Below are 24913 nucleotides of genomic sequence, written 5' to 3'. Positions count from 1 at the left end.
TCTGTCAGGCTACAGTGACAACAATGAAAGAGATAGCAATTGTCTGCTAGCTTGCAGTAGTAAATTAAAAGAGTCAGTTAAAGCAGTCACTGATTCCTCGTGTTTCAGTTTGTTCATTATTGACATACTGTAGGCATTCAAGAGAATCTGATGAATAGCAGCATAATGCACATGCTTTATTTCCTTGGGTTTTCAGATTGACATTTCTTGGCAACCTAACAGTGTTATATTCCATCTTCTGTAGGTAATAATTTCTGATGGTGGAATACCCAAACACTTCATTATTAGAAGAAACTAGAACAGTCTGAAAATTTGGAAGAATTCTTATTATATACATCTGTACATGCACATTTGGTTTTGATTACACAGTATGCCAGACAGCTACAAAAACAAAGAGTAGACCATTATAGATTTAATAACACTTGATACTTTGGATTTCACTTATCCTGAAAGAAAGTGATACCTTTGGCTTTTCATGAAAGCCTATTCTCAGTTGGGTATACAGTAAATGTGGGTAATATAACCCCACTGCTTTACTATTGCTGCATACTTAAGGGAATACTATCCACTTGAAATCTAGTCAGTTGCAAAAAGTGTGTTAAAAGTAGTTTCAGATATTACATATCCATCAAATTCCTCTCCTAATTTTATATGGTTTTACAATGACATTTTTCTCCTTTCCAAAATATGTCTTCATCCCCTCATTGCAAGAAAAAACAATACAGGCAACCTCTGCTTAGCACTTTTAATTGGTTCCTGAAAAACTGAGTGTTAAGTGAAACGAGTGTTAAGCGAAACCAAAAGTATTTGACAGCCCAAGATGGTGACCACAACTGTTTTTAGTCACCCAAAATGGTGACCACGAGCGTTATAACAAAACAACATGCTCACTGCTAAGTGAAATCAGGTATCAATTTCAACTGAGCATTATAGTGAAATAGTGCAACGTGAAACAGTGTTAAGTGGGGGTTGCTTGTAAGCAGCATGAAGAAAACCAATGATACCCAAAGTGGTATGCCACACACAAAGTAAATAAATTGTAAAACAGAGAAAATTATATAATTTAAATATGTTTCAGTTATAATAACTCTAGATCAAGAGTCAACAACCTATGGCCTGAGAGCACAAAGGTCTGACATGAGATGGGGTAGCATGGGGAATTGGGTGGTATATAGCTGTTCTGTGCTGCCTGTTCCTTCCCACTGTGCCTTCCTCTGCAGCCTTCTCTGCTGCTTTCTTGAGCCTTCACTCACCCTTGCTGCAGCATTACCAAGGATTGGAGGCAAGGGGTATGCACAGGTGATTTAGGGCGCTTGTACAGATGATGGGGTTTAGTCCTCAGGGTCCTGATCCTCTCTTTTTTTTTTCTGTTAGAGTTGGAGCCTGCCCATAGCCAGAAGGTGAGCTGCCAGCAGGCCGAGTGTCCCTTGAGCTGTGAGGGATCCTGGTCCTTCCCTTTTGTGGCAATGATGCCACCTGGGGCTGCCTGGGCAGGCTGCTAGATGGTCAGGTGGTGCCCCAGCTTGGAGGCAGCACCTGGTCCAATCCAACTGTTCCCCACCTGCAAGCTGGGGCAGCAGCTGGCTCACTAGCAGCCAGCCTGGGTGGCCCTAGGGTTGATGCCACTGCAGAGGAAAGGACTGAAGTGCCCTGCAGCTCAGGGGCCACTTAGCCCACCAGCAATTCGCCCCCCTCCCCCCACCAGCTGTAGGAGAGGCAGGCAAGCTCCACCCAAAAACAACAAACAAAAGGATTGGGACCCTCTCCACTTCTGCAGGCTCCTGGGGCAGTGCAGGAAGGCAGCAGGAGGGCAGCTGGGTTTGCTGGAAGCTGGACAAGGAGGCAGAAATGGTGGAAGTCCAGGCTGGCCGCTGGCTGGCCGGGTGCTACCCTAGCTTGGAGGCAAAGCCACCCGATCCAACGCTTCCCTGAGCTGAACTGGGCTTCCAGTGCCCTGTGCATCATCTCCATCGCCTTCTCCGACTGCCAGCAAACCCAGTCACTCTCCTGCTGCCTTCCTCCATCACCCCAGGGGCAAGCCAGCCGCAGGAACCTGCTGAAAGCAGAAGAGGTGAGGGGCCCAATCGTTTTCTTCTGCAGAACCTGCCTGCCTCTCCTGTGGCCAGAGAGTGAGCTGATAGCTGCAACATTGCAGTTTGCAATGAAGCAAATTCATTTAAATCTCCAAAACTCTTGCACGTGTACACTGTGATGCCATTAAGCCACACAAAATGACATTGTCATCATGTGTGCATGGTAATGGCATCATGTGTACAAGTGCCCTTGGGTGCTCATGGATGCAAAGGTTTCTGGTCCATACCAGGGGACTGAGTCACAAGCTCTGGTCCATGGCAGCAAAAGGGAAAGGTCAGCAAAAGGTTGTTGACCCCTTCTGTATGTGTTTCTTATACAGTATTTTCTTGCATACCACATGCCAGTCCTCCCTGCTACAGCATGGGCTCATCAGGGCTGAATGCTCAAAGGCTGGTGCCAATTCGGCAGCAGCTGTGACAGGTTTAAAGTTTGAGTTTAGGAGCTGGAGGGAGCAGGTGAGTGATGCTGAAAACTGAACTTGGCCCTTCCTCCTTCATGCAGCTGGAAAGGAAGAACAGGACCCAGCATCCATTCCAGAATCCCCATACCTCCATTTTGGTGCATATATCAGCTTCCTTACTTAAAACACACACCCTGATTTTGGAGGGCTGATTTTTGAGTGAAAAAGTACATACGGTATGTGAGTAAATGCAATAATAATGTTTGGTAGTCAGATACATGACGTTTAACTGACAGTATATATTTAAGAGACATACCTTGAAAGAAACTTTTGACTCGGAGATAGCTGACGCTGAGGCGCAAGACAGAAAGTTTGTCCAATTTAGATATTATGTCAGGTGGGAAGGGCAGGAGGCTGGCTAGATGATCTAATTCAGCATTCAGACGGTCCCTATGTCTCTTTGAAGGATTAGATTTTTCATTCCCAACTGTAGGCCTTCTGTGGGTGGAAAAATGATTATTTATCTACTGTTATACCTCTTGCAGTATGTTATGACATCTACATCCCATCACTTGATGAAAGATGCATATTTTTAATTAGTGTAAAATAATTACTTCTAGGTAATTACCTAGATTATTTTCTAGGTAAATTCTAAAATATCTGTCTTTTACCATAGTTATTTAAAAAAATTGCCATTTTTTTGGTCATCTTCGGCATACGAAGGCATTAAAACATTGTCCCCATCTCCAGCTTCACGGTAGGAAATAGGTGAAGAGATGATCTTTTCTACTCAGAAGTGCATTACAAATGTATTGGGATAAAGATGTGCAATTCCCACTTCCTAACACGTTATAAAATTCTGTTTCTCATCCCCATAGTGTCAGCATGGGAGAGAGCAGCAGGGGGAAAATATTTAATCAGTGAACATAATGAATCAAAGTCTAAGGGTCAAATGGAACCCTGCTTGGTGCACGGGATGGTTAAGAAATGGGTCTTTTTGTATTAGTGCACACAAAAGGGCCAGGGAATAGTATGAGGTATTATTTCCTTGCCAGGACTAAGAACTCTTTTATGTACCTGCAGACAACATGCATTTGCATTCTGTGACACAAGGGTCACAGTCAGGTTTGTGTCTACTTTGCACCTCTACCTACAGTCCAAACACTATTCCTAAAGCAACATTTTGAAGTTTTTAATCTCTGTAACATTCCTTGACACTTAAAAAAAATGCTTGAAGAAAGGAACTTCAGAAAAGAGTCAGCAACACAAGATGGATTAAGAGAGAAAAGTAAAGCCATTTTTTATTTCTGAATTGGTCCCACAAAAAACTGGATTTATTTCCTAAAATTTAAAGCATGAATTTTTCAGCACCAAAAAAACTTAAAACAGATGAATCAATTTACTCTAAATGTGCCAAAAATATCATATCAACCTGGAGACCTTTCATATCAAATGGAAGGCTGTGGAGAAGTTCAATGGAGCAAGAATTAGAGGTTAGGCCAAAATACGGCAACTTTAGTTACAACACTATGAATTCACTACAGGCCAATTCCAGAAGTATTACTATAAAAGAATGGGATCAAATCACAAAGAAGTTTTGGCATATTCTTAAATAAGCAAAACTAACCTTGAAGCTAGAGAAGTGATCATCAAATCCTTTAAGTCATGTTACAGGCTGCTATGGGAGTTTATATGCCCTTGATATCTCTGGGAAGGCACCACACAAAATTACAGTAGCTCTTTATGCCACCTCCCCTCCAGCCCAAACCCACCCATAGTCTGACTGTAGGCCAGGGTTTGCAGGTACCCAACTCATAATGCCTTTAACAAAAAAATTCGCCACCTCCTTCCTTTCCTTCCTTTACTTGCTAGAGAAGCAAATAAATCCTCTGGTGAAGGCCGTAATATGCTTATTTTACACTAATTAAAAATAAAACAAGCAAAGAACAAAAGCCATTCCAAATGAAATAAGGCTCCTTTTAAAAGGTTGCCACTCAAAACTGAATGGGAGGGGGGCCCTTTGGCCTCACATGGTACTCCAAGAGTGTCAAATAGTCCAGGTGCTGGGTAGCTTGCTCAACTAGTCAGAGCCTGTGTCCAGAAATTGCAATACAGTATGTGCTGCCACCATTGCTCAACCTCACAATGGTCACGCTCAGTTTTTACCTTATTAGGCTGCCAAAATTTTCCTAAGCGACACCAGTGCAGGAAGGGGAATGGCACCTTGTAATGGTTTACGTTTGTGGAAACAGCTGAATGGAATTTCCTGGGACAAAGAAAAGGCGCTTCCCAAGCTTAAGAGATTTTCCTTGGCTGAATGTTAAAGGCATGTAGCAGACACTAGAGGCCTGCAAAAAAGAAAGAAAAAGTTGAAAGAATAATTTATGATTGGAAGTCATAGGTATGATAAGTTTCTTTTGTGTTGACTGAACAGTCTGCAGTTAACCTAGAAGATTGCCATCAGAAGTGGGAAGTCTTGGAATGGTCTTCTGAGCAAAGTAGTAGGAACAAAGCACCTGAATCACTAGATAAGTTTATGGAAGAGGTGACATGATAAGATAAGGAGCTATTAGCTCAATAATCTGCATTTGTGATATGTGGAATCAAGTATCTGCAGTCCTTGTGTGTGGGTACAGAGGTCTGGTGTAGTCAGCATCTAGCAGTTCCATGATTCAGGGCTAATTCTGGTTATTTGTAGAAGCCAGGAAGGATTTTTTTCCTGTCATGAATGTTCCTGTTTTTTCTGTTTCAGTTTTGCCTTCTTCTGAAGTACTGCAGCACTGGCCACAGCAAATGCTACGGCAAGAAGTGGTGAGATTTGACTGAATGGCATTGATATTCCTGTCTGCTCTTAGAAAATTCAGAGGTTCCTAGATGGAAAGTCTTGCTCTTCCACTCAGAGTCTTGTTCATCCCAAGATCTGGGTTCAACAAGGAAGTTTTCCCTAATTCAGATTCACAAACTCTGCAGGTTTTGGCTTCCTCTATAGTGCAGCAGCAATGGTCCTAATTAGGTGTCTCTGAAAATATATTAACCAATTATTTTTCTATCATTGCTTTGGCACGGCACTAGTGTCCTTATCTCTCTCGTTTTTGCCTATGGCAGATAGTAAGGTGTTTTTGGTGTTTTCAGTTTTGTGCCTTGTAGTTGTGTATAAGGGTTTGAAGTGGTTATTTTGGGGAATCCTTGGATAAATAGTTACCTCCAAACACACAGGACTAAAATAGATGATTATATGTCCCTAGGTCCTTATCAAAGGCTGCGGAGAAAGGACTGTTTCTGTATCTACTGAAAATGAAGTTCTGGGTGGTAGAGAAACGAAAGTAGAGTGAAAGTTAATTGCAGCATCTTATTGCTATATTATCAATGATCATACTACTTATGTTTCTCAGTCACTCAAATTGTGAAGCTCAAAAATGTAGTGTTGGAGAAAGAGTTTTAATTATTACATTTTTAGTCCTCTTCTATAAGTAACTGACAAATATTTATAACCTCATCTGGAATTAAACAAAATGTTCTGTGTAAGAATTAGCAATAAGTAGGAATTAGAATTTGTATGTGATTCCTGAGTTTCGCAGGGAGGTTTCATAGTTGGTAGGGTCAGAAGGGATCTGAGCAAATCACCAAGTCTGACCCCCTGCCAGGGCAGGAAAGAGCGCTGGGGTCAAACTACCCTGGAAAGGTGTTCATCTAGCATCCTTTTAAAGACCCCCAGGGTACGAGCCAGCACCACTTCGCTTGGAAGTTGGTTCCAGATCCTAGCTGCCCTGACCGTGAAGTAGCGCCTCCTGATGTCTAATCTGAATTTACCCTCTGCCAGCTTGTGACCGTTATTCCTGGTCACTCCTGGTAGTGCTCGGGGGAACAGGGACTTCCCCACTGCCTGCTGGTCCCCTCTGACTAGTTTGTAACAGGCCACTAAGATCCACCCCTCAGCCTTCTCTTTTGGAGGCTGAACAGGTTCAGGTCCCATAGCCTCTCCTCGTAGTGCCTGCCCTGCTGCCCCCTGATCATGTGAGTGGCCTCCTCTGGACCCTCTCCATGTTGTCCACATCCCCCTTGAAGTGCGGCGCCCAGAACTGGACACAGTACTCCAGCTGAGGCCTGACCAGTGTCGCACAGAGGAGGAGGATTACCTCCTTGGACCTGCCTGAGATGCATCTGTGGATGCATGACATGGTATGGTTGGCCTTTCTGGCCATGTCCCCACACTACCGGCCCATGTTCATCTTGGCGTCAATGATGATTCCTAGGTCCTCTTCTGCCTCTGCCCTGACGAGAAGGGAGTTCCCCAACCTGTAGGTATGGTGCCGGTTGTTCCTCCCCAAGTGCATCACTTTGCACTTGTCGGTGTTGAATCCCATCCTATTCTCATCCGCCCACCCCTGTAACCTGTTCAGGTCCAATTGCAGCTTATTCCTCCCTTCTAGCATGCCCACATCCCCCCACATCTTAGTATCATCAGCAAATTTGAACAGGGTGCTTTTTACCCTCTTGTCCAAGTCACTGATGAAGTTGTTGAACAGTGTGGACCTGAGGACTGAGCCCTGGGGGACCCCACTGCCCACATCCCTCCAGGTTGAAAATGACCCATCCACCACCACTGCCTGGGTGCAACTCTCCAGCCAGTTAGCGACCCAGTTGACTGTGTGGGTGTCGACACCACAGTCCCCCAGGTTTTTAATGAGAATTGGGTGAAAGACAATGTCGAAGGCCTTCTGAAAGTCCAGAAAGACTACGTCCACTGCTGACCCTGCATCTAAGGATTTTGTGACCTGGTCATAGAAGGCCCCCAGGTTGGTCTGACAGGACCTGCCTCAAATGAACCCATGTTGGTTGCCCCTAAGCATAACCTCCCCCGCTGGCCTCTCGTGGACATGCACCAGGATATCGGCATCGAATACAAGCATGTGCAAGGTATCACCCTTTAAGAACAAATTCATGGATTAATTAAATATGTGGCATAATAAATTCACTGGAAATGTTCCAGTTCCATACTCTTTTTGATCAGACTTTGAAATGTTAGCTGCCCATGGGGAGAATTAATGAAAAAAATGGTCAAGGCACATGGCTTGAAAATGTATCATTCAGGCTTTTAAATTCAAGTTAAGTGAGAATATACTGGGGCCATTCATAAGGAGTGGTTTTCAAAGAGATATTAATGTGACTGGTGTTCCAGTTAGCTCATACATTGATGATGCCCAGATATGCACAATTTTTGACAAATATCTTCCCTGTAAAAGAAGAGGGAATGATGTTCTCATCATTATTTGTCTTGTTATATATTTTCATTCTTGAATGTAAAAGTTTACTAAGCATATTGTAATGATTTTTAGGGGTGTGCAAAATGGGAGCTATTTGATTCGGATCTGGCCTGAATCAGGACAGTGATTCAACCCGCTGATTCAGACCACTGTCCCCGATTTGATTCGGCCAAATCCGAATCTGAAGATTCAATGCTGATTCGGAGAATCAGCAGTTTGGACATAAACACAGCTTTAAATGTTTTTCTACATACCTCGAGGTACCAGGCGTGGCTTGTGAACGCTGCAATGGTGGGGTGGATGGAGCGTCCCACAGGAGCACGGGGGGGGCCCCCCACATGCTCGGCAGTGAACCGGAAGTGGACCAGAAGTACCCCGGATGCCTCCCAGACCCAGGAGGCACCAGTCGCTGAGCCAGGGGGTGCAGCCCTCCAACCCTGTGTGTTCCCCGGCAGACCCAGAAGTGGACCAAAAGTGCTTCTGGTCCACTTCCAGGCCTGCTGTTGAATGCACTGAGGAGCCCCCCACACTCTGGTGGGACGCTCTATGTGCCCCATCATTGCAGCATTCACGAGCAGCCTGCTACCTAGAGATATGTAGAAAAAACATTTAAATACGTGTCTATGTCTGAAACATTGAATCTTTCCAAATCCCTCTGAATTAATTTGGAGGGTTGCGATTCAGTTCGGAGAGATTAAAGGGTCCTCTGATTTGATTCGGATTTGGAGATCTGGCCACTGAATCGGGCCGAATCTCCACTGAATCGAATCAGGGATTGAAGCTTCGCACAGCCCTAATGATTTTCTCCTCTCATCAAGCTGGAATTTTACATGATGAAAGCATAATTTCTGGGCTAGGAGAGGCAAAGACTTAGACATGTTAGAGACAGCATAGGATCTGGACCAAAGGTTTTTAAAAGTCTGCCAGGCTAGGATGCCAGGCTCATAGTAAAGAAAACCAGCATGACAACTCCCATCAAGTATCACAGCGATATTTCTAAATTAAAAAAATATGGCTTTAAGCCAATCTGTTTTGGTTTGGGGACTGAAAAAAACTTTGGTTTTCAGGTACTTGATTTTTTACTAAAATGTCTTAAAAAAAAAAAAAATCAGCAGATGCTGTGCAAAATATTTCCTTTAATCAAAAAAACCCATTTTCTGGTTGAGCAACAGGTCTGATGGAAAATTTTCAACCAGCTCACTCCCATGTGTTTGAATTGGCAAAGTAAGTGCCAACACTTGTTATTCTAGACCTACTTTTAATATGGCTTGTTTGAAAGCTGTTTGTGGCAAAAAAGAGGGAATAGCTGAAGTATGTAATTGATCACAGCTGGGAGATGAACTGAATCTCACATGTTATCTGGGGCACAACCAAGTATGGCAGGCTAATCTCTTGCGTCTCTGGGAGAAGACTGGGTAAAAATTCTATTTCACCTAGCAAGTGACTAAAGTACAGCTTGTGACTAAGTTACCCAACTAACATATAGCAGAAACTCTAATACCCACTCCGGGCACTACAATTTAGATTCTATTCCATCAATTAGGTACCTAAGTGTGGTTCTATTTCAACCTGCACAAGTCTCAAAAAATCTATTAGTCATATAGAGTGCTTGTACATGTGCAGGATACCTGCTTGGATGCATTTTAATTAGAATGCATCAAAGCAGACTTGATTAATCTAATTCGAATGCTCCACCAGCCTCGCCATCATACGTATTCAAAGTCCCCACATTTCAAAACAGCAGTGGGGCACTTTAACTAAGGCTCATTGTACAAGCTTTAGATAAAAGTGTCCCTGCCGCTATTTTGAAGTGTAGGATGCTGAATACACAAAACGCTGAGAGTGTTTTAATTAGAATGGCTCCTGAGAGCCACTCGAATTAAAATGCCTTCCCCACCACCACCCCAGAGCACATTCATAGACACCCGTACTTTTATAATACACTGTCATCCACCCCTTAAGACTGAGCCACAAAAATAACAGTGGAAGAGAACCCAGGCACCTTTTGCAGAAACAGTTGTTCAGGGTCTTGAATAGGACAGAACTGAATTGCACTTAGGCACCTATGTGCATTTACATGCCTAACAGGTGAAGTAGAATCAGTCTCCAAATAGCCCAGTTATAGGAATAAAATCATTCTCCTGAGGCATGCAGATGTCTCTGTTTTCCACTACAATTTCTAGGCACTGTTCTGCAGTCCTGCAACCTGGCCAGTCACTCCTAAATCCACAGTTTGTGCATGTAGCTGGGTGGTCTGGCCCTTTATGTGCGGCAGCCAGCCCTGGGGTAGGGCTCCAGCTGTGAGTGATTAGATGGTAGTTAAAAGCCCAAGTAGGGAGAACTCAAACTGGGGAAAGAAGTAGTTTGTAGACAGGTAAGGTAGGTTGAAATCAGAGTTTTCCTACAAGAAAGGCCAGGGCTAAAGGACTTCCTGCTTGAAGAAAGACTGAAAGTTAGTGTTTACTCATTTATTTGTTTGCTTGGACCAAGGAGTATTGTTTTGTGTTGTGGCTGAGGGGCTCCCAAGAAAACAATGCTTGGCAGGGAGGCTGCAGGCCTATCAGTCTATTCAAGGCCTACTGTTTTGCCTGTATGAATGACTCCTAAGGAGGCAATGCCTATCTGCATGGCAGCAGATATCCCAACCTGCTTACAGTGTATGAGATTATTTCATCCTAAATGCAAGAATTGTCATCAGTGTTTTTCATTTGACTAATTTTGGACCATTTTCTCAGTTTATCAAGGTCACTCTGAATCTAAATCTGATCCTCCATGGCATCTGGATCTCCACCCAGCCTGGTGTCATCTGCAAATGTGCTAACTGTGCATTCAACCTCATTCTCCAAATCAGTAATAAAGATACTAAATATTAGCATATCCTTGACAAACTCCAAAAGAAACCCATTCAATATGTCCCCCCAGTTAATTATCAGTGGCTTAACGTGTATGCACTGAGCACAATGTTTTAACCGATTATGTATCCACCTTACAGTAGATCCACCTAGACCAGTAATGCTCAACCAGGCTGCTGCAGCACACTAGGTTGCCATGAGACCCTTTGGAGCGTGCTGTACAATATTAGCATGGTTAGGTGGCCAATGCCTATATGATTCACAAGATAAACCCATAAATTTCAAATAGCTATCCATAGCATCAAAAATATTCTAACCTGTTAAACTCTTTCGAAGTTTTATGCATCGGAAATTTTCCTCTAATATGCTAAAGAGCATATTAATGAGAAGGTAACTGGAGACAGGGTCAGAAACCTTGCTGAAGTTACAGTATATCACACACTGAGTGTGTCTACACATGTAATTAATTTGAAGCAATAAACTCCAAGGCATATTGCGCTGGAGTTCATTGCTCTCAGGTGTACCATTTGAACATGGATCTGGCACTGCAGGACACTGAGCCGGTCGGAGCAGCTCAAGCTGGCAGGGAACCCGGGGGTTCAGCCTGCCAGCCCAGGGCTCCTCCAACCTGGCTCAATGTATTGCAGAGGGACTGACTGGGGCATGAGGGTGCTTCAGTGTGGTGCTAGCTTTCAGGCAGCCCCCACACTGAAGGACCCTCATGCCCCAGCCAGCCAGGTCAGCATCTACATGTGCATTGCTGCACACAAAAATATTTACAAGTACTAACCTGCCTAGATTTTAGTAGTTTCCTGCGATCTAATAGGGCCCTACATATAGATACTGAGCTGTCTGAGATACTGTAATGAGGAGCTAATTAAGCAACTGGAATAAATGTCTTGCGTAGAAGCACCCATGCTGTTCTTCCCCCATCCTTAGAGTCTGACACCTTGTCACAGAAAATCTAATCTAAAAAAGAATAACCAATGGCTCTGCTAGTTCCTTGAGTATGTTAGGATGAATCTCATCTGGTCCTGCTCATCTGACTTGAAACATCTAGATTTTCTAAATAATCTCCAACTTGTTCTTTACTTACTCTGGGCCAATAATCTTGTCACCTATCCATGCTGTCTTCTGATCTGATTTGTGGTAGGTGAAGTAAAAATGGAATTAAATACTTCAACCTTCTTGCATCATTCCTTGGTATGTATCAGGGATTTAGTAAGGGGCTTATACTATTTTTGGTCTTCTTATTACTTGTAAATAGTTGTATAATGCTTTTTTTTTGACTTATGCATCTCAATTCATGACTTGACCTTTCTGGCCTCATCCCTGGTAATAGAGCCAGGTTTCCATCTTTTTAAAGACTTTTTGAGCTCACTGAAGAGTATGCTATTCTTCTGGCCAGTCTCTGGCTGCCCTCTCAATACTTTGGTTCCTCTTATAGGTTACCTTTAAACCATCCTAAATCTGTGGAACATCAGACTGTCTTAAATATGAACAGTTTCAGAGCAGTCACAGGTTAAGGCAGGGGTGGGCAATTATTTCGGGCCAAGGGCCACTTACCAAGTTTTGGCAAGCTGTTGAGGGCCATATAGGTAGCCCTGCCCCATGACAGATGCCCCGCCCCCTGGTCACCATCTTATGACCACAAGTCCTGCCCCCTAACCTCTGACCTTTGCCATCAGAAGTCCCTCCCCTTGCCCCCACAAGTACTCTTTCCAGCAAGGGGTTTGCCATCTTGGAACCACAAAAATAACAAATGATATTCTAAAAAGCAAACATCTACAACATTCATTAATTTGATTTCAAAAAATATATTTGTTCTGATTTACATGTGTTTTTGTAGTATATATAGAGGTGATTACACAATAGCTTAAAATCATGTTTTACTTTTGTATGTTGTGGGTGGAGGCAGGGACATGGGGGTGGGTATGGGAGTTTGGGTGTGGGAGTGTGGAAACATGTGGGTGTGTATGTAGATATGTGGGGTGTGGATGGGAATGGAGTCTGTGGGGAGGCTGTGTGTGAGGTGGGAGGGTGGCTGGCGTGTGTGACAGGGTGTGGAGGTCTGCGTATATGGCAGTGTGAGGGGGGTGTGCATGTGGATATTGGGGTGTACATATGGGACTCACTCTATGAAAACACACACCCTCCCACTCCTGGCCCTGGGGTACTGGTGTAGGTCCTGTGCTCCCGCAGTCCAGTCATGCAGCCAGGAGCCATATGTTGCTGAAGCAGCTGGCAGCCAGCAGGAAGGCAGGGAAATATCAGCTACATGTGGGGAAGAGTGGGAGCGAGCGGGCGCATGAGAGTGCAGCAACAGTTGGGTGGAAGCGCAGAGCCTGCGCCAGTGTACCAAGGCCAGTGCCAACAGGGCCCAGAGTGGGGCAGCAGGAGCAGAGGACCCCTGCCACACCTCCAGCACAGTTGGTGCCGGACCCCACGCTCCTGCTGCCCTGCTTTGGGCCCCACTGGCATGGGCTGTCACTATGCCCCATATGCCTACTTGCTCCCACTCCCCTGTACTTGTAGCTGCCATTTCCCCACTTTCCTGCTGACCACTCCAGCACCACATGGCTCTTGGCTGCATGACTGGACCACGGAACTCAGCAGGAGCTGACCCAGCCCAGCTCTGAGGACCGGGGCTGTTTGCATGGTCCTCTCCTGTCTCCCTCCCCCCCGACTCTTATCTGAGTTTCCCTCTCTGGGGGAGGGAGGCTGAAACAGCCCCAGGGGCTCAGGCCAGAAGCCTGTGCTAGGCACAGGGCTTCTGGGTCAGGGGAGGGGGTAGAAGTGGGCTGGGGCCAGGGCCAGGATGGGCGAGCCTTGCTTCTGGGCTGCTGAGTCCTGGTGCCTTCCTCTGGGTCCTACTGCCCCTGGCATCTTTGACAGGCAGCCAGGAACAGATAAATATTAATTTTCTAAAATTTTTAGGGGCCCTGCAGGATGGATAGAATGGGCTGGCGGGCCGGATCCAGCCCACAGGCTGTATTTTGCCCATCCCTGAGTTAAGGCTTAATGCCATCTCAGACCAGCACAAGTAAAATTCATGAAGTTCAACAAGGACAAGGACAAAGTCCTGCACTTAGAATGGAAAAATCCCAAGGACTGCTACAGGCTTGAGACCAACTGGCTAAGCAGCAGCTCTGTAGAAAAGGACCTGGGGATTACAGTGGACAGTAAGATGGATATAAGACAGCAGTGTGCTCTTGTTGCCAAGAAGGCTAACAGCATGCTGGGCTGCATTAGTAGAAGCACTGCCAGCAAATTGAGGAAAGTGATTATTTCCTTTATTCTCCACTGATAAGGCCACATCTGGAGTACTGTGTCCAGTTTTGGACCCTTTCCACTACAGAAAGGATGTGGACAAATTGGAGACAGTCCTGCAGAGGACAACAAAAATGATTCAGGGGCTGAGGCACATGACTTATGAGGAAAGGCGGAGGAAACTGGGCTTATTTAGTCTGAAGAAGAGAAGACTCAGCATGAATTTAACAGCAGCCTTCAACTACCTGAAGGAGGTTACAAAGAAGTAGGAGCTAAACTATCTTCAGTGGTAGCAGATGACAGAATAAGGAGCAATGATCTCAAATTGCAGTACAGGAAGTTTAAGTTAGATATTAGGAAAAACTTTTTCACTCATCTTGGCAGTTCTTCACAGATGAAGATGTTGGGAAGGCAACTTCCCATGTCAGTTGCAGGCCTGCTGGTGACTAATCAGTTCAATTGCAGAGAGGCAAGTGCTGCTGCAGTGGTTATATGTGTATGGCTGATGGGTGCTAGATGAGGGTGTCTCTTTCCTCCTACTCCTTTTCTCCTCAATGCTGGCTCTGTCCTGACATTCAAAGAAAGTTGTTGCTTTTTTGATTTGGAACCGCCAGGCATCATGATCTGCAGCATGTTTCCCGCATTTGTGGTCAATACCACAGGCTGAAAAGGACCTCTTCAGAGTGGTCCCTGAAGCGCTTGCCTGGGGCCCCATTGTTGCGTTTCCCCACTTTCAGTTCTCTATACAGCACAGACTTTGATAGTCAGTTGCCATCCATCTGGGCCACATGGCCTGCCCACTGCAGCTGAGTTCACAGGAGAATCATCTCAATACTGGTGGTACTGGCTCTCTGTAGTACCTCCAGATTGGTGACATAATCCTGTCAACGGATTGTGAGAATGATGCGGAGGCAGTTCTGATGAAAGCAATCAAGGAGGTATACGTGTCAGCGATATAAGACCCATGACTCAGCACCATACAGTAGGGTGGAGATAACAACAGTTTGGTACACCTTGACTTTGATTTGTGGCCATAGGCTGTGACTATTCCAGACTCAGTTGTACAGTCTGCCAAAGGTACTGCTAGCTTTTAAGAGTCTGTTATCTACCTCCTTGTCAGTCATGACATCATACGAAATGATACTCCCCAGGTGTGTGAATTGCTTGATAGCATTTAGCTCAGTTCCTTCGATAGTCATCTTCAGTGGCACATAAGCTTGGTGTGCACCTGGTTGATGAAGAACTTCAGTCTTCCTCAGGCTGATGGTAAGTCTGAAGAGTTGTGTTGCAGTAGCAAAGAAGTGGTCATGTGCTGCAGATCATGTTGGGTGTGGGCTACCAGGGCACAATCATCTGCAAACAGAAGTTTATGGATGAGCTGTTGCAAGGTCTTTGCGTGAGCCGGTAGCCATCTGAGGCTGAAGAGGTTTCTGTCTGCCCAAAAGCAGATATAAACACTTTCCTCACCTTACCCAAGTTTGCCCAATGCTTGCTGCAGCATCATGGCAAAGAAAATAGCGAACAAAGTAGGGGCGAGTACAAAGCCTTGCTTAACTCCACTGGAGATCAGGAAGGGACCCGAGAGGTTGCTGTTAAACTTGACTTGTCCATGCTGACTGTCATGGAGTTGCCTGAACACTGATGGTCAGCATGGACAGCATGGAACTTAGGTAGGTATCCAAACTTCTTGAGAATCATCCAGAGGCCATTTCAGCATACTGTGTCAACTGCCTTAGTAAGGTTGATGAAAATGATGGACAGCCCCTTGTTCTGCTCCTTCCACTTTTCTTGTATTAGTCTGAGCACAAATACTATATCTATCATGCCTCTGTTTGCTCTGAAGCCACATTGGCTGTCTGGAAGGACCTCCTCTGCTGTGGCAGGCACCAGCCTGCTGAAGAGGATTCTAGCTAGAATCTTCCTGGTGATGGACAGAAGGGCAATCCCTTGGTAGATGGAACAGTTTGACTTGTCCCCTTTATTCTTGTACAGGGTAATGATTACAACATCACACAGCTTTTGTGAAATTTTCCCTTGCTCCCAGCAGACTATAAAGAGTTCATGGAGCTTGGAGTGTAGAGTGGGATAGGAGTATTTTAGGACTTCAGGTGGAATTCCATCAATTCCAGGGGCTCCGTTGCTTTTTATCTGGTCAATAGTGGTAAAAGTTTCTTCCAGTGTAGGACACTTATTTAGTTCCTCCTTAACAGGCAGCTGCTTGTTGATGGCAGACTCATGTACAGTGTGTTCAGCGTTAAAGAGAGTTTGCAAGTGCTCAGCACATCGGTCCATGACAGAGTTGTTGTCAATGTGTACGGTTTGGCCATTAGAGCTCCTCAGTGAGCTTTGGATCAGGAAAGTTGGGCCATCGGCAGATTTCAGTGCTTCTTAGAAGCTTCTGGTGTCTCCAGTATCAGCATGCAGTTGCATTCTTTCTGTAAGATTAGTCCGCCATTTGTTTTAGATATCACGCCGTTTCCACTGAAGGGTGTTACATGCCTGGTGGTAAGCCGCCTTTCTCTCTTGGCTAAGTGGGTGTACTAGGAGGGCTTGATGAGTGGTCCTCTTTTTGTGAGCAGGGCTTTGATGTCTTTGTCGCTGTCATCAAACCAGTCCCAGTTTCTCTTAGTACTTAGCCCAACGATCTCCTTGGTCGTCTCCAAGACTACTGACTTGATGTATTCTCAGAGACCACTTGACTGAAGTGTCCGTAGCATGGGCTTGGCTTTCAAGCTTTGACTGAAGTGTTTGAAATTTTTGGTAAGATTGATTTGGCAGCCTGGAAACATCAAATTTCTTTGGGGGGGGAGGGGAATGCCTCTATGCTTGGGCTGAGGCTTGAAGTGGAAGGACAGCTTTGAGCAAATGAGTCAGTGGTCAGTATGGCAGTCAGAACTAGTGTGCAAACCATTCCCAAGATCATGCTGATGCACCAAAATGTAATCTATCAGGTAGAGTGCAGATGCATCCAAGTGGTCTTTTAATGGTTTTTCTGCGGGAACTGGGTATTGGTTATTGCCATCTGTGTTTCCGCACAGAATTCCAGAAGCAAGCATCCATTGTTGTTATACTTTCCCATGTCTTCCAAGCATACCTTTCTATGCTAGATAGTCACCACCAACTCTTGTGGTAAAATCACGCATAATGACAATCCTATCTTTGGATAGTATTTTCTGAATGAGACTGTGGAGGTCAGTATAGAACTGAAGTTTGTCTGCCAGAAGGGTTGGAGCATACAGATTGATAATGGTGCCATGCTGCTGGTCATGCAAAGGAAGGCATAGGGACACGATGCAATCAGAAAGCTTTGTAGTCTGGAAGCAGTGGTGTTTCTTACCATGAAGCCAACATGGTTAGGTTAGATATTAGGAAAAATTTACTTACTAGGAAGGTAGTAAAGCACTGGAACAGGTTACTTAGAGAGGTGGCGGAATCTCCATCCTTGGAAGTTTGTAAGGTTCAGCTTGACAAAACCCTGGCTAGAATGATCTAACTGGGGATGGTCCTGCTTTGAGCAGGGGGTTGGACTAGATGACCTGAGGTCTCTTCCAACCCTAACTTTCTAAAATTCTATGATAAATCTGATTTGCCCCTAGATGGTCTGGCAACCATGAACATGGACAGGAGCCAGGACTCTATCCCGCCTGCGGGGTGGGATGGGAGAGGAGTGGTGAGGAGGGTGACGTAGCTTGGAGACAGAAACCTTCCCTCTGTAGCAGCAGGAGCTAAGCTGCAACCATTGATAGGAGGGAGGGAGAAATCTTTAAAAAACCTGCTTGAAGTGAAAGGGGGGAGCAGAGGAAAAAAAGAATTTAAAAAAATTTAAAGGACAAAAATTTTGCATGCATCTCAATGGATTGGGATGGGGGTGGGGGAAGAGTTGGGTTAGGGGTGGCAGGGGTCATGCTGGCTGGGATGGCTAGGGTACAGGGATGAGAACCAGCATACTTGCTGCATGGCACACAGCACATACCAAGGTAGAGCCAAGAAACAGGGGGTTTGTGGGGCAAAGGAAACTGAGGCATGATGAAGTGGCTGGCCAGCAGAGCGGTAAGGAGGCTGGTTGATGTGAGGGAATAAGAATGCAGACATGGGCTGTGGTGCCAGCAGGAAAGGGAGGAGGCTGGTACAGCGAGGAGAGGGGGGAAAACCCTTGGCATCAGCCCACTTAAGCAGCAGCAGTGAGCATAGCTGCCACAGGGCAACAACATGGAGCCTGGGGAGGCACGATTCCCTGGCTCCATAATCTTAATGCAGTTAATCCCTGGCAGCTCCACTTTCAGCATGGAACCACTAGGCAGGAGACCAATAGAGGTTCGGAGGGTGGAAAGGCTGGGAGCTGTGCATTTTGGGATGCTGGAAGGGGGCAAATTGATTGCTTGACCTCTGGGGAGCAGACTAACAATACTTTATTTTGACCTGGGTAAAACAGCACAAAAGATAACCCTCACCTCAAGTGGTTTAATTTTAAAATGCTTAGAGTACACTTAGAAAGGTTTAACACCCTTTAAACACAATGTTCCCATTTTTAAGTGCCTTTAAAATGGTTTAAAGGTAACCTGTAACACCACCCTTTCTTTGCATTGGGAAAGCCTATTCTTGTGCCACTCTGACATTGCTGCAGCCCATGACACCATCGCATCTGGCCCACAGGGCTTGCCACTGATGCAGAAATTTGGCAGAGGGGAGTGGTGGCCATTAATACGGCCACCAGAGGGCTGTAATCCCCAAACCCCATTCCCTGGGCAGCTGTTTGGAGCCAAGCTACGCCCCCTTCCCCTGCAGGACTTGGCCATGGCCCCCTGCTTCTGGATCAGAGCTAGGCCATACCCCCTTCCCTTCCCACAGGGCTGGGTCATGCCCCATTCCCCAACATTAGGCTGGATTGGGGCCTGGCTATGCCCTTTCCACTGGCTTGTGTCTGGCCCACTGGTAGTCTGGAGGCCTACTGGAAGTGCATGGTAGCACACCCCTGGCACTGATGACCAGCCAGAGCTCTGCACTGCCAGGCACCTGCAAAGAGCCAGGCATGTGCGGCTGCACAAATGTGGCTCCATGCAGCTATACACCCATGGCTCTGTGCTGCTGCCTGGTGGCTCAGAGCTCTGGCCAGTTGGCAATACCAGGAGCACGTGGCAGCATGGATCTAGGGATGTATGGCTGGGGGTGGGGGCTGGTGTTTGGGTAGCACAGAGCATCCGCAAGGAGCCAGGGGCATGCAGCAGCGCTAAGCTCTCACTGAATGCAGCTCTGTGCTGCTGCTTGCTCCTGGCTCCATGCCACTCCCCAGCCAGAATTTAACTATTTACATAGTCAAACTCAGAGGAAAAACAATGGACAAAAATGATTCTGATAAATCATAATATATATACAGTTGCACACAAGAAAATGAGAGCTGCCTCTAGCGAGAAAACTAATGATTCAGAGGCAAATGATACCCCTATATTGTATCTGGACTTCAGCCTTTAGACCCACCTCATAAAAAGTAGCCTGGAATACAACCCTCATGCATATATATTTCCAAGAAAGAATTGCTTCCCAACCAATAAGGAGTGAAATTCTGAGATGAATGAACTCAATTGGAGTTTTGCCATTTCATTGCAGCTAGAACTTCAGTGAAAGACCTCTGAAATAACCTGTGCATTAGCCACCTTTGGGACTCTATAGCAATTAAGGCAGTCTCACATTTGTATTGTTGATCTGGCAGCACATAAATCAAGAGGGAAATCACAGAAACCTAAAACTCAATGTTACAAACTCCTGCAAAAACTGTAACATAGATTCATAGATGTAGGGTTGGAAGGGACCTTGTAGATCTTCTAATCCAACCCCCTGACATGGGCAGGAGAGAAAACTGGGCTCAAATGACCCCAGCCAGATAAACGTCGAGCCTCCTCTTAAAGACCCCCAGGGTAGGAGCCAGCACCACTTCCCTTGGAAGTTGATTCCAGATCCGCCACCCGGACTGTGAAGTAGCGCCTTCTAATGTCCAGCCTGAACCTACTCTCAAACAACTTGTGGCCATTCTGCCTTGCTACTCCAGGAGGCGTTCGGGGAAACAAGGTCTCTCTTGAACCCCGCTGGTCCCCCCTAGTAAGTTTACAGATGGCCACCAGGTCCCCCGTCAGCCTTCTCTTGCAAAGGCTGAACAGGTTCAGGTCCCATAGCCTCTCCTCATAGGGTCTGCCCTGCTGTCCCCGGATCATGAGAGTGGCCCTCCTTTGGACCCTCTCAATGCTGTCCACATCTCTCCTGAAGTGCGGTGCCCAGAACTGGACGCAGTACTCCAGCTGCAGCCTGACCAGTGTTGCATAGAGGTGGAGGATCACCTCCTTGGCCCTGCTTGTGATGCATCTGTGGATGCATGACAAGGTACGGTTAGCCCTACTGACCCTGTTCTTGCATTGTTGACCCACATTCATCTTGGAGTCAATGACTCCACGATCTCTTTCTGCCACCGTGCTTTTGAGAAGGGAGTTCCCCAGCCGATAAGTATGCTGCTGGTTCCTACTGCCCAAGTGCAGCACCCTGCACTTCTCAGTATTGAATCCCATGCTATTCTAATTTGCCCACCCCTGTAACCTGTCCAGGTCCTGCTGTATCCTGTCCCTCCCTTCTAGCATGCCCACCTCACCCCAAATCTCGGTGTCGTCTGCAAATTTAAACAGGCTGCTCTTCACCCCATCATCCAAGTTGCTAATAAAGAAATTGAACAGTGCGGGCCCGAGGACCGAGCCCTGGGGGACCCCACTGCCCACTTCCCTCCAGTTCGATAATGACCTGTCCACCACCACTCTCTGTGTACGACCTTTCAGCTGATCAGCAATCCATCTGACTGTGCAGGCATCAATGCCACAGTCACTTAGCTTTTTCACACTTGTTTCCATGCCCACTACTAGACCCAGATCCTTTAAACACTTAAACGCAGATATAACTCTACACAAATGGGTGATCACACTGAATTTACTGGGGCAACCTGCATGTACAGCCCAACATAGCAACACGGAGAGCATATGTATGTTTTTGCAATAATGAATATATGGGAACCAAGTTACAGCTATTGAAGGAGCCATATTTTTTCATTCTAGTATTTGTGTGCATTAAGAATCTCATCCACAATGATGTATTAGCACTTCCAAGAATTTTTCTAAGTGGAAGCAAGCAGTTTATTTTTAAAAGCTTATCTGATTTCAAAATTGCTCAACAGATTTTATTCAAACATTCACAACTGTTCCCTGTTAGGATTAGACCAAACATAGACAACTTAAACTCAAATGAACTATTTTTTTTAAAGTTTTGAGTGACTAAAAACAGCCGGATTTGTGCCTTCTTGCTCTCAACTATATTCAATGATAATTCTGAAAAATACCAAAAATATTTTTGATTTGACAATGACATAGTACAACATAAGAGACAGGGATCATTGCCTACCCTAAAGAAAAAAAAAAACAGTTCACTGCAGGGATTTTTATTACTCAGATAAGTAAGTTTCCATGGCATGGAAACCTTCCTGTTCTTGCATTTCAAGCCATCCTGGTTCTTCCAATTGCTTATTTTTTGCATTTTTTCTATACAAACAATTTCTCTCTTTACAGTGAAAATGATTCTGTGAAATAAATATCTGAAAATGACTCATTCTAAAGAATGCAAAAAGTGACACATTTCAGATGAATTAATGCACTTTTAAAATTCATATTCAACAAATTTTGGGTCACTTATGCCTTCTGTAAGGACATGACAAGAAGGTTAGGAAAGGAAGTTCTAGCACTTCGGTATCAGAGAACACTGATCTTTGGGTATAGTGTCCCCTGAGCTGAGGGAGAACCTGCCGCTGTATGTTACAGGTTATGTTAGCCAGACTGGGTCGTGAGGCTGGAACTATAGCCCCAGTCCTGCAAGAACACCCTTCTGGCACCATTTGGAACTGAAGGCAGATTTGTCTTTCTCTTTCTTCCCATGCTTCAGACTTAAAAAAGACAAACTAAAGTCTCGCCTGTGTGGGAGCATAGTGGGAAGATGAGTTCTCTGTGCCCTTCCCCCCCCAACCTCTCCCCTCCTCCAGCACATTCACATATAGTGAAAGGCAAAAATCCAATCATAATGACTATGATACTTAACTGTTTCTGAATGGGTTTCCTCCTTTTTCTCCCAGCATATAGGCATTCCCCAGGTGGTATCATTGTCTTGGCACTGAAACAGAGAAGCAGCAGGTGATTCATTTTAATAGACTTCTGTATTTCCTACCCCTGGACAAAAATGCCAAAACCTGGGAAATTTAAGAGAAGGCAGTCCCTGTTCCTTAAGCCAGCACATTAGGTAAGGTTAAAAAGCATAGTATTACAATAGAAGCTGCAGAATTCTGTTAATGTTCAAGTTCTTTTTCAATTAAACCTTTAAAATATTGTATTAATGGGCATAAACTGAATGCTATTTATTAGCCAGCCTCTGTCTCTCGGATTTTTTTAAGTCATTCCAATCTCCTGGTTGCTAAACATTTAGGCTCAAGATGCTGTGACAAGATTGTCATGGAGCAATTCACCCTAGGTTTTACTCTGTAATAGATTTATCCCATACTAAGGAGTTGACATACAACCAGATTGACCAAATTAGCCTTCTGCAAAGGGCACTATTACAATGTCAGGCCACTAGGGGCCAGAGCATTTTTATGCTTCATGTGCGGAAGTGGTTTGTAGCTGAATTACTGTAGTTTTTGGCACTGATGCACAGTTGGGATTTTATTTTCTCTAGCAGGGAAACATAATGGCACTGTGTGGCTACCTGCTGGAAGTGAGAATTTGATGGTAAGTAACTGTGTCTTTTAGCAGCCCAACACCTTAATGGTTTTAGCACTTGCCCAGGGAGCAGAAAACCCACATTCTAAGCCCTTTTCACTCAGGGAATAGGGTTTGAATCTGTGCTTCCTACTTCTGAACAAAGAGCCCTAGCTACCAGGCTAGGCACTGCCCAAATCCCTGGTGCCTCACTGCCCTCCCTGCAGGAACTGTCCAGCCAGATGTATATACCTGGGCGATTCTATTTCCCCCGGGCAGCTGCCTGGCCACAACCAAGGCATTCTCTGTAGACTAGTGCAGGCAATGCTGAATCACAAACTGTGTAAGAGAGAACCTACAGTTATATGGTTACATGCCCACCACTTAGATACAAGAAAAGAAAGTAAGACTTGGCCCTAGGACAGAGCAAACAGTACTCTGGAATGAGTGATGGCTAGCCCTGCTAGTCTAAAGTCAGACAGAATGTAGGGCAGGGTGGTACCTTAGAGGCTAACTGGTTCAAAAAGGTATGAGCTTTCATAGGCAACAGCCTACTTCGTTAGATGGTCCGTATGAGTTGTAGGCTGTTGCCTATGAAAGCTCATATTCTTCCTGCCCTACATACTACAGGTACTCTCTAATAAAACTGATTAGGGGAGCACATATCATCACTCCACCACTGCAACCTGCACTAGCGTATAGTGACTCCTTACTTTCTGACACGAAACTTTGCCTTCAGGTGAATGGAAGTATACCACCGCAAGGCTATACGTTGTCTGCTTTACTTTCACCCTGCAGTAAAGGCAACTTATTCATGTTTCAGGTACCACCTCAGAAAAACAAGTAAGAAAAATAATATATCACTTTCCATCAAGGAGCCCAAAGAGCTTTAGGAATATAGACATGTCTTGTATGAAACTCTGACAAGATGGATGCCATTATGCAACATGACATTTGTCCAGAACATTACATGCAACAACTATGCTTTCAAAGCAGATATGCAGTTCAGTGATTAAGGTACTGGAGATCTAGGGCATGTTTACATGGCAAACTTACCATGCCATACCACAGAAACTTTAAACACATGGTTCTCCTGTGTACCATGTGCCTCCTGAACCAGAAGCAATGGGGCCACATATGCATGGCTCTGACTGACAAGGGCAGTTAATTTTCTCTTTGCTAAAGAGCCTGTCACAGATTTTGCAGTGACACTTTTTCTAGTTCAAGAGGCAGCCCAGGAGTACTTTCTGTAGTAGAAGAGCTGTACAGACATGACTCTAGACTCTTGAAACTGATCTGCCATGTGACTTTGACTAAGTTTAAATCCTGTCCATCCTTTGGTTTGCCTTATCTGTTCAGACTGCAGTCCCTCTGGGGTGGGGACTCGATGTCACAATGTGTATGTGCAGAGTGTCACCCAGCTTGCCCTGGTTTAAATTGAGACTTCTAGGTGCCCTTATAGTTCATCTGTTACCACCACCTTTTGGGGAGGAGGGGGAAAATCAACAGGAGAGCACCATGCTGACAGCACATTATTCTTATACCTTGTCTAAAAAGACAGTTCCTTAAGCAGAAAAGTACCCACCCCCACAAGCAATGCTCTCAATTCAAATAACAGGTCTTGGGAGAACAGTGCAACAGACTGAACTGCTAACATCATTTCCTTCAGGGCTTTCTTTGGAGGCCACACATCTCCATATTGACCCAGCCCAAATTGGTGTGACTATGTTGTATGTATTAAGTAATTTTAAAAGTTGAACACTTTAAATGGTCGTATGAGTACTCTTTTTCTATGCTGCACAGTTTGCAGGCTGATATTTTAATATGACATGTCACTCTTCTCTAGCTGTCAAGTTCATTCAGTGTTGTTAAGACCCTCAGCTACTCTGCTATACCAAACCTGATAGGTCTCAGATACAGGGGAGTGAAAACTCATATTGCTGTAGGAATTTTTGTTGGTAACTCTAGAAGTCACACACTGGTGCGATTAGCTCTAAACTCACAGTCCCAGCAGTGTTAGGGATGGTTGTACTGTTAGGAAATGATGGAAGCAACAACTCTCAGTTGAAATGCAAAACAGATTTTCATTGTTTGGCGGGAGTATTAACCCTAGAGAACTGTTACCATCTCATACTGAATCCATCTACCTATCTGCTTAGATCCTCTGGAGTTTTACTCACAGACTACAAAAGTATTGTAGTGTTGTTGTATGCTGTCCAGCAAAGAATACAGTCTGTTCCAGAACTAGGTGTTTTTCAGCTA

The 24913-nt window shown here is 45.1% G+C and overlaps 1 protein-coding gene across 1 annotated transcript in view; it reads right to left on the bottom strand.

Moving 5' to 3' along the window:
- The window catches only part of AHRR (aryl hydrocarbon receptor repressor), a 136864-nt gene that overhangs the window by 92274 nt on the left and 19677 nt on the right, over positions 1-24913 (bottom strand). Inside the window, exons 2-3 of the mRNA XM_090039083.1 lie at positions 21999-22070; positions 2811-2992 (exon numbers count right to left, since the gene is read on the bottom strand). Of these exons, the coding sequence (XP_089895209.1) occupies positions 2811-2992; positions 21999-22060 (244 nt within the window). The 5' untranslated portion in view covers positions 22061-22070. The remainder of the gene's footprint in view (positions 1-2810; positions 2993-21998; positions 22071-24913) is intronic.

This window comes from Crocodylus siamensis, chromosome 3, assembly GCF_052110815.1.
Source record: "Crocodylus siamensis isolate JL-2025a chromosome 3, ASM5211081v1, whole genome shotgun sequence".
Classification (NCBI taxonomy): Eukaryota; Metazoa; Chordata; order Crocodylia; family Crocodylidae; genus Crocodylus; species Crocodylus siamensis.
Note: the sequence above shows the minus strand (reverse complement) of the source record. Positions and strands in the feature narration are given on the sequence as shown.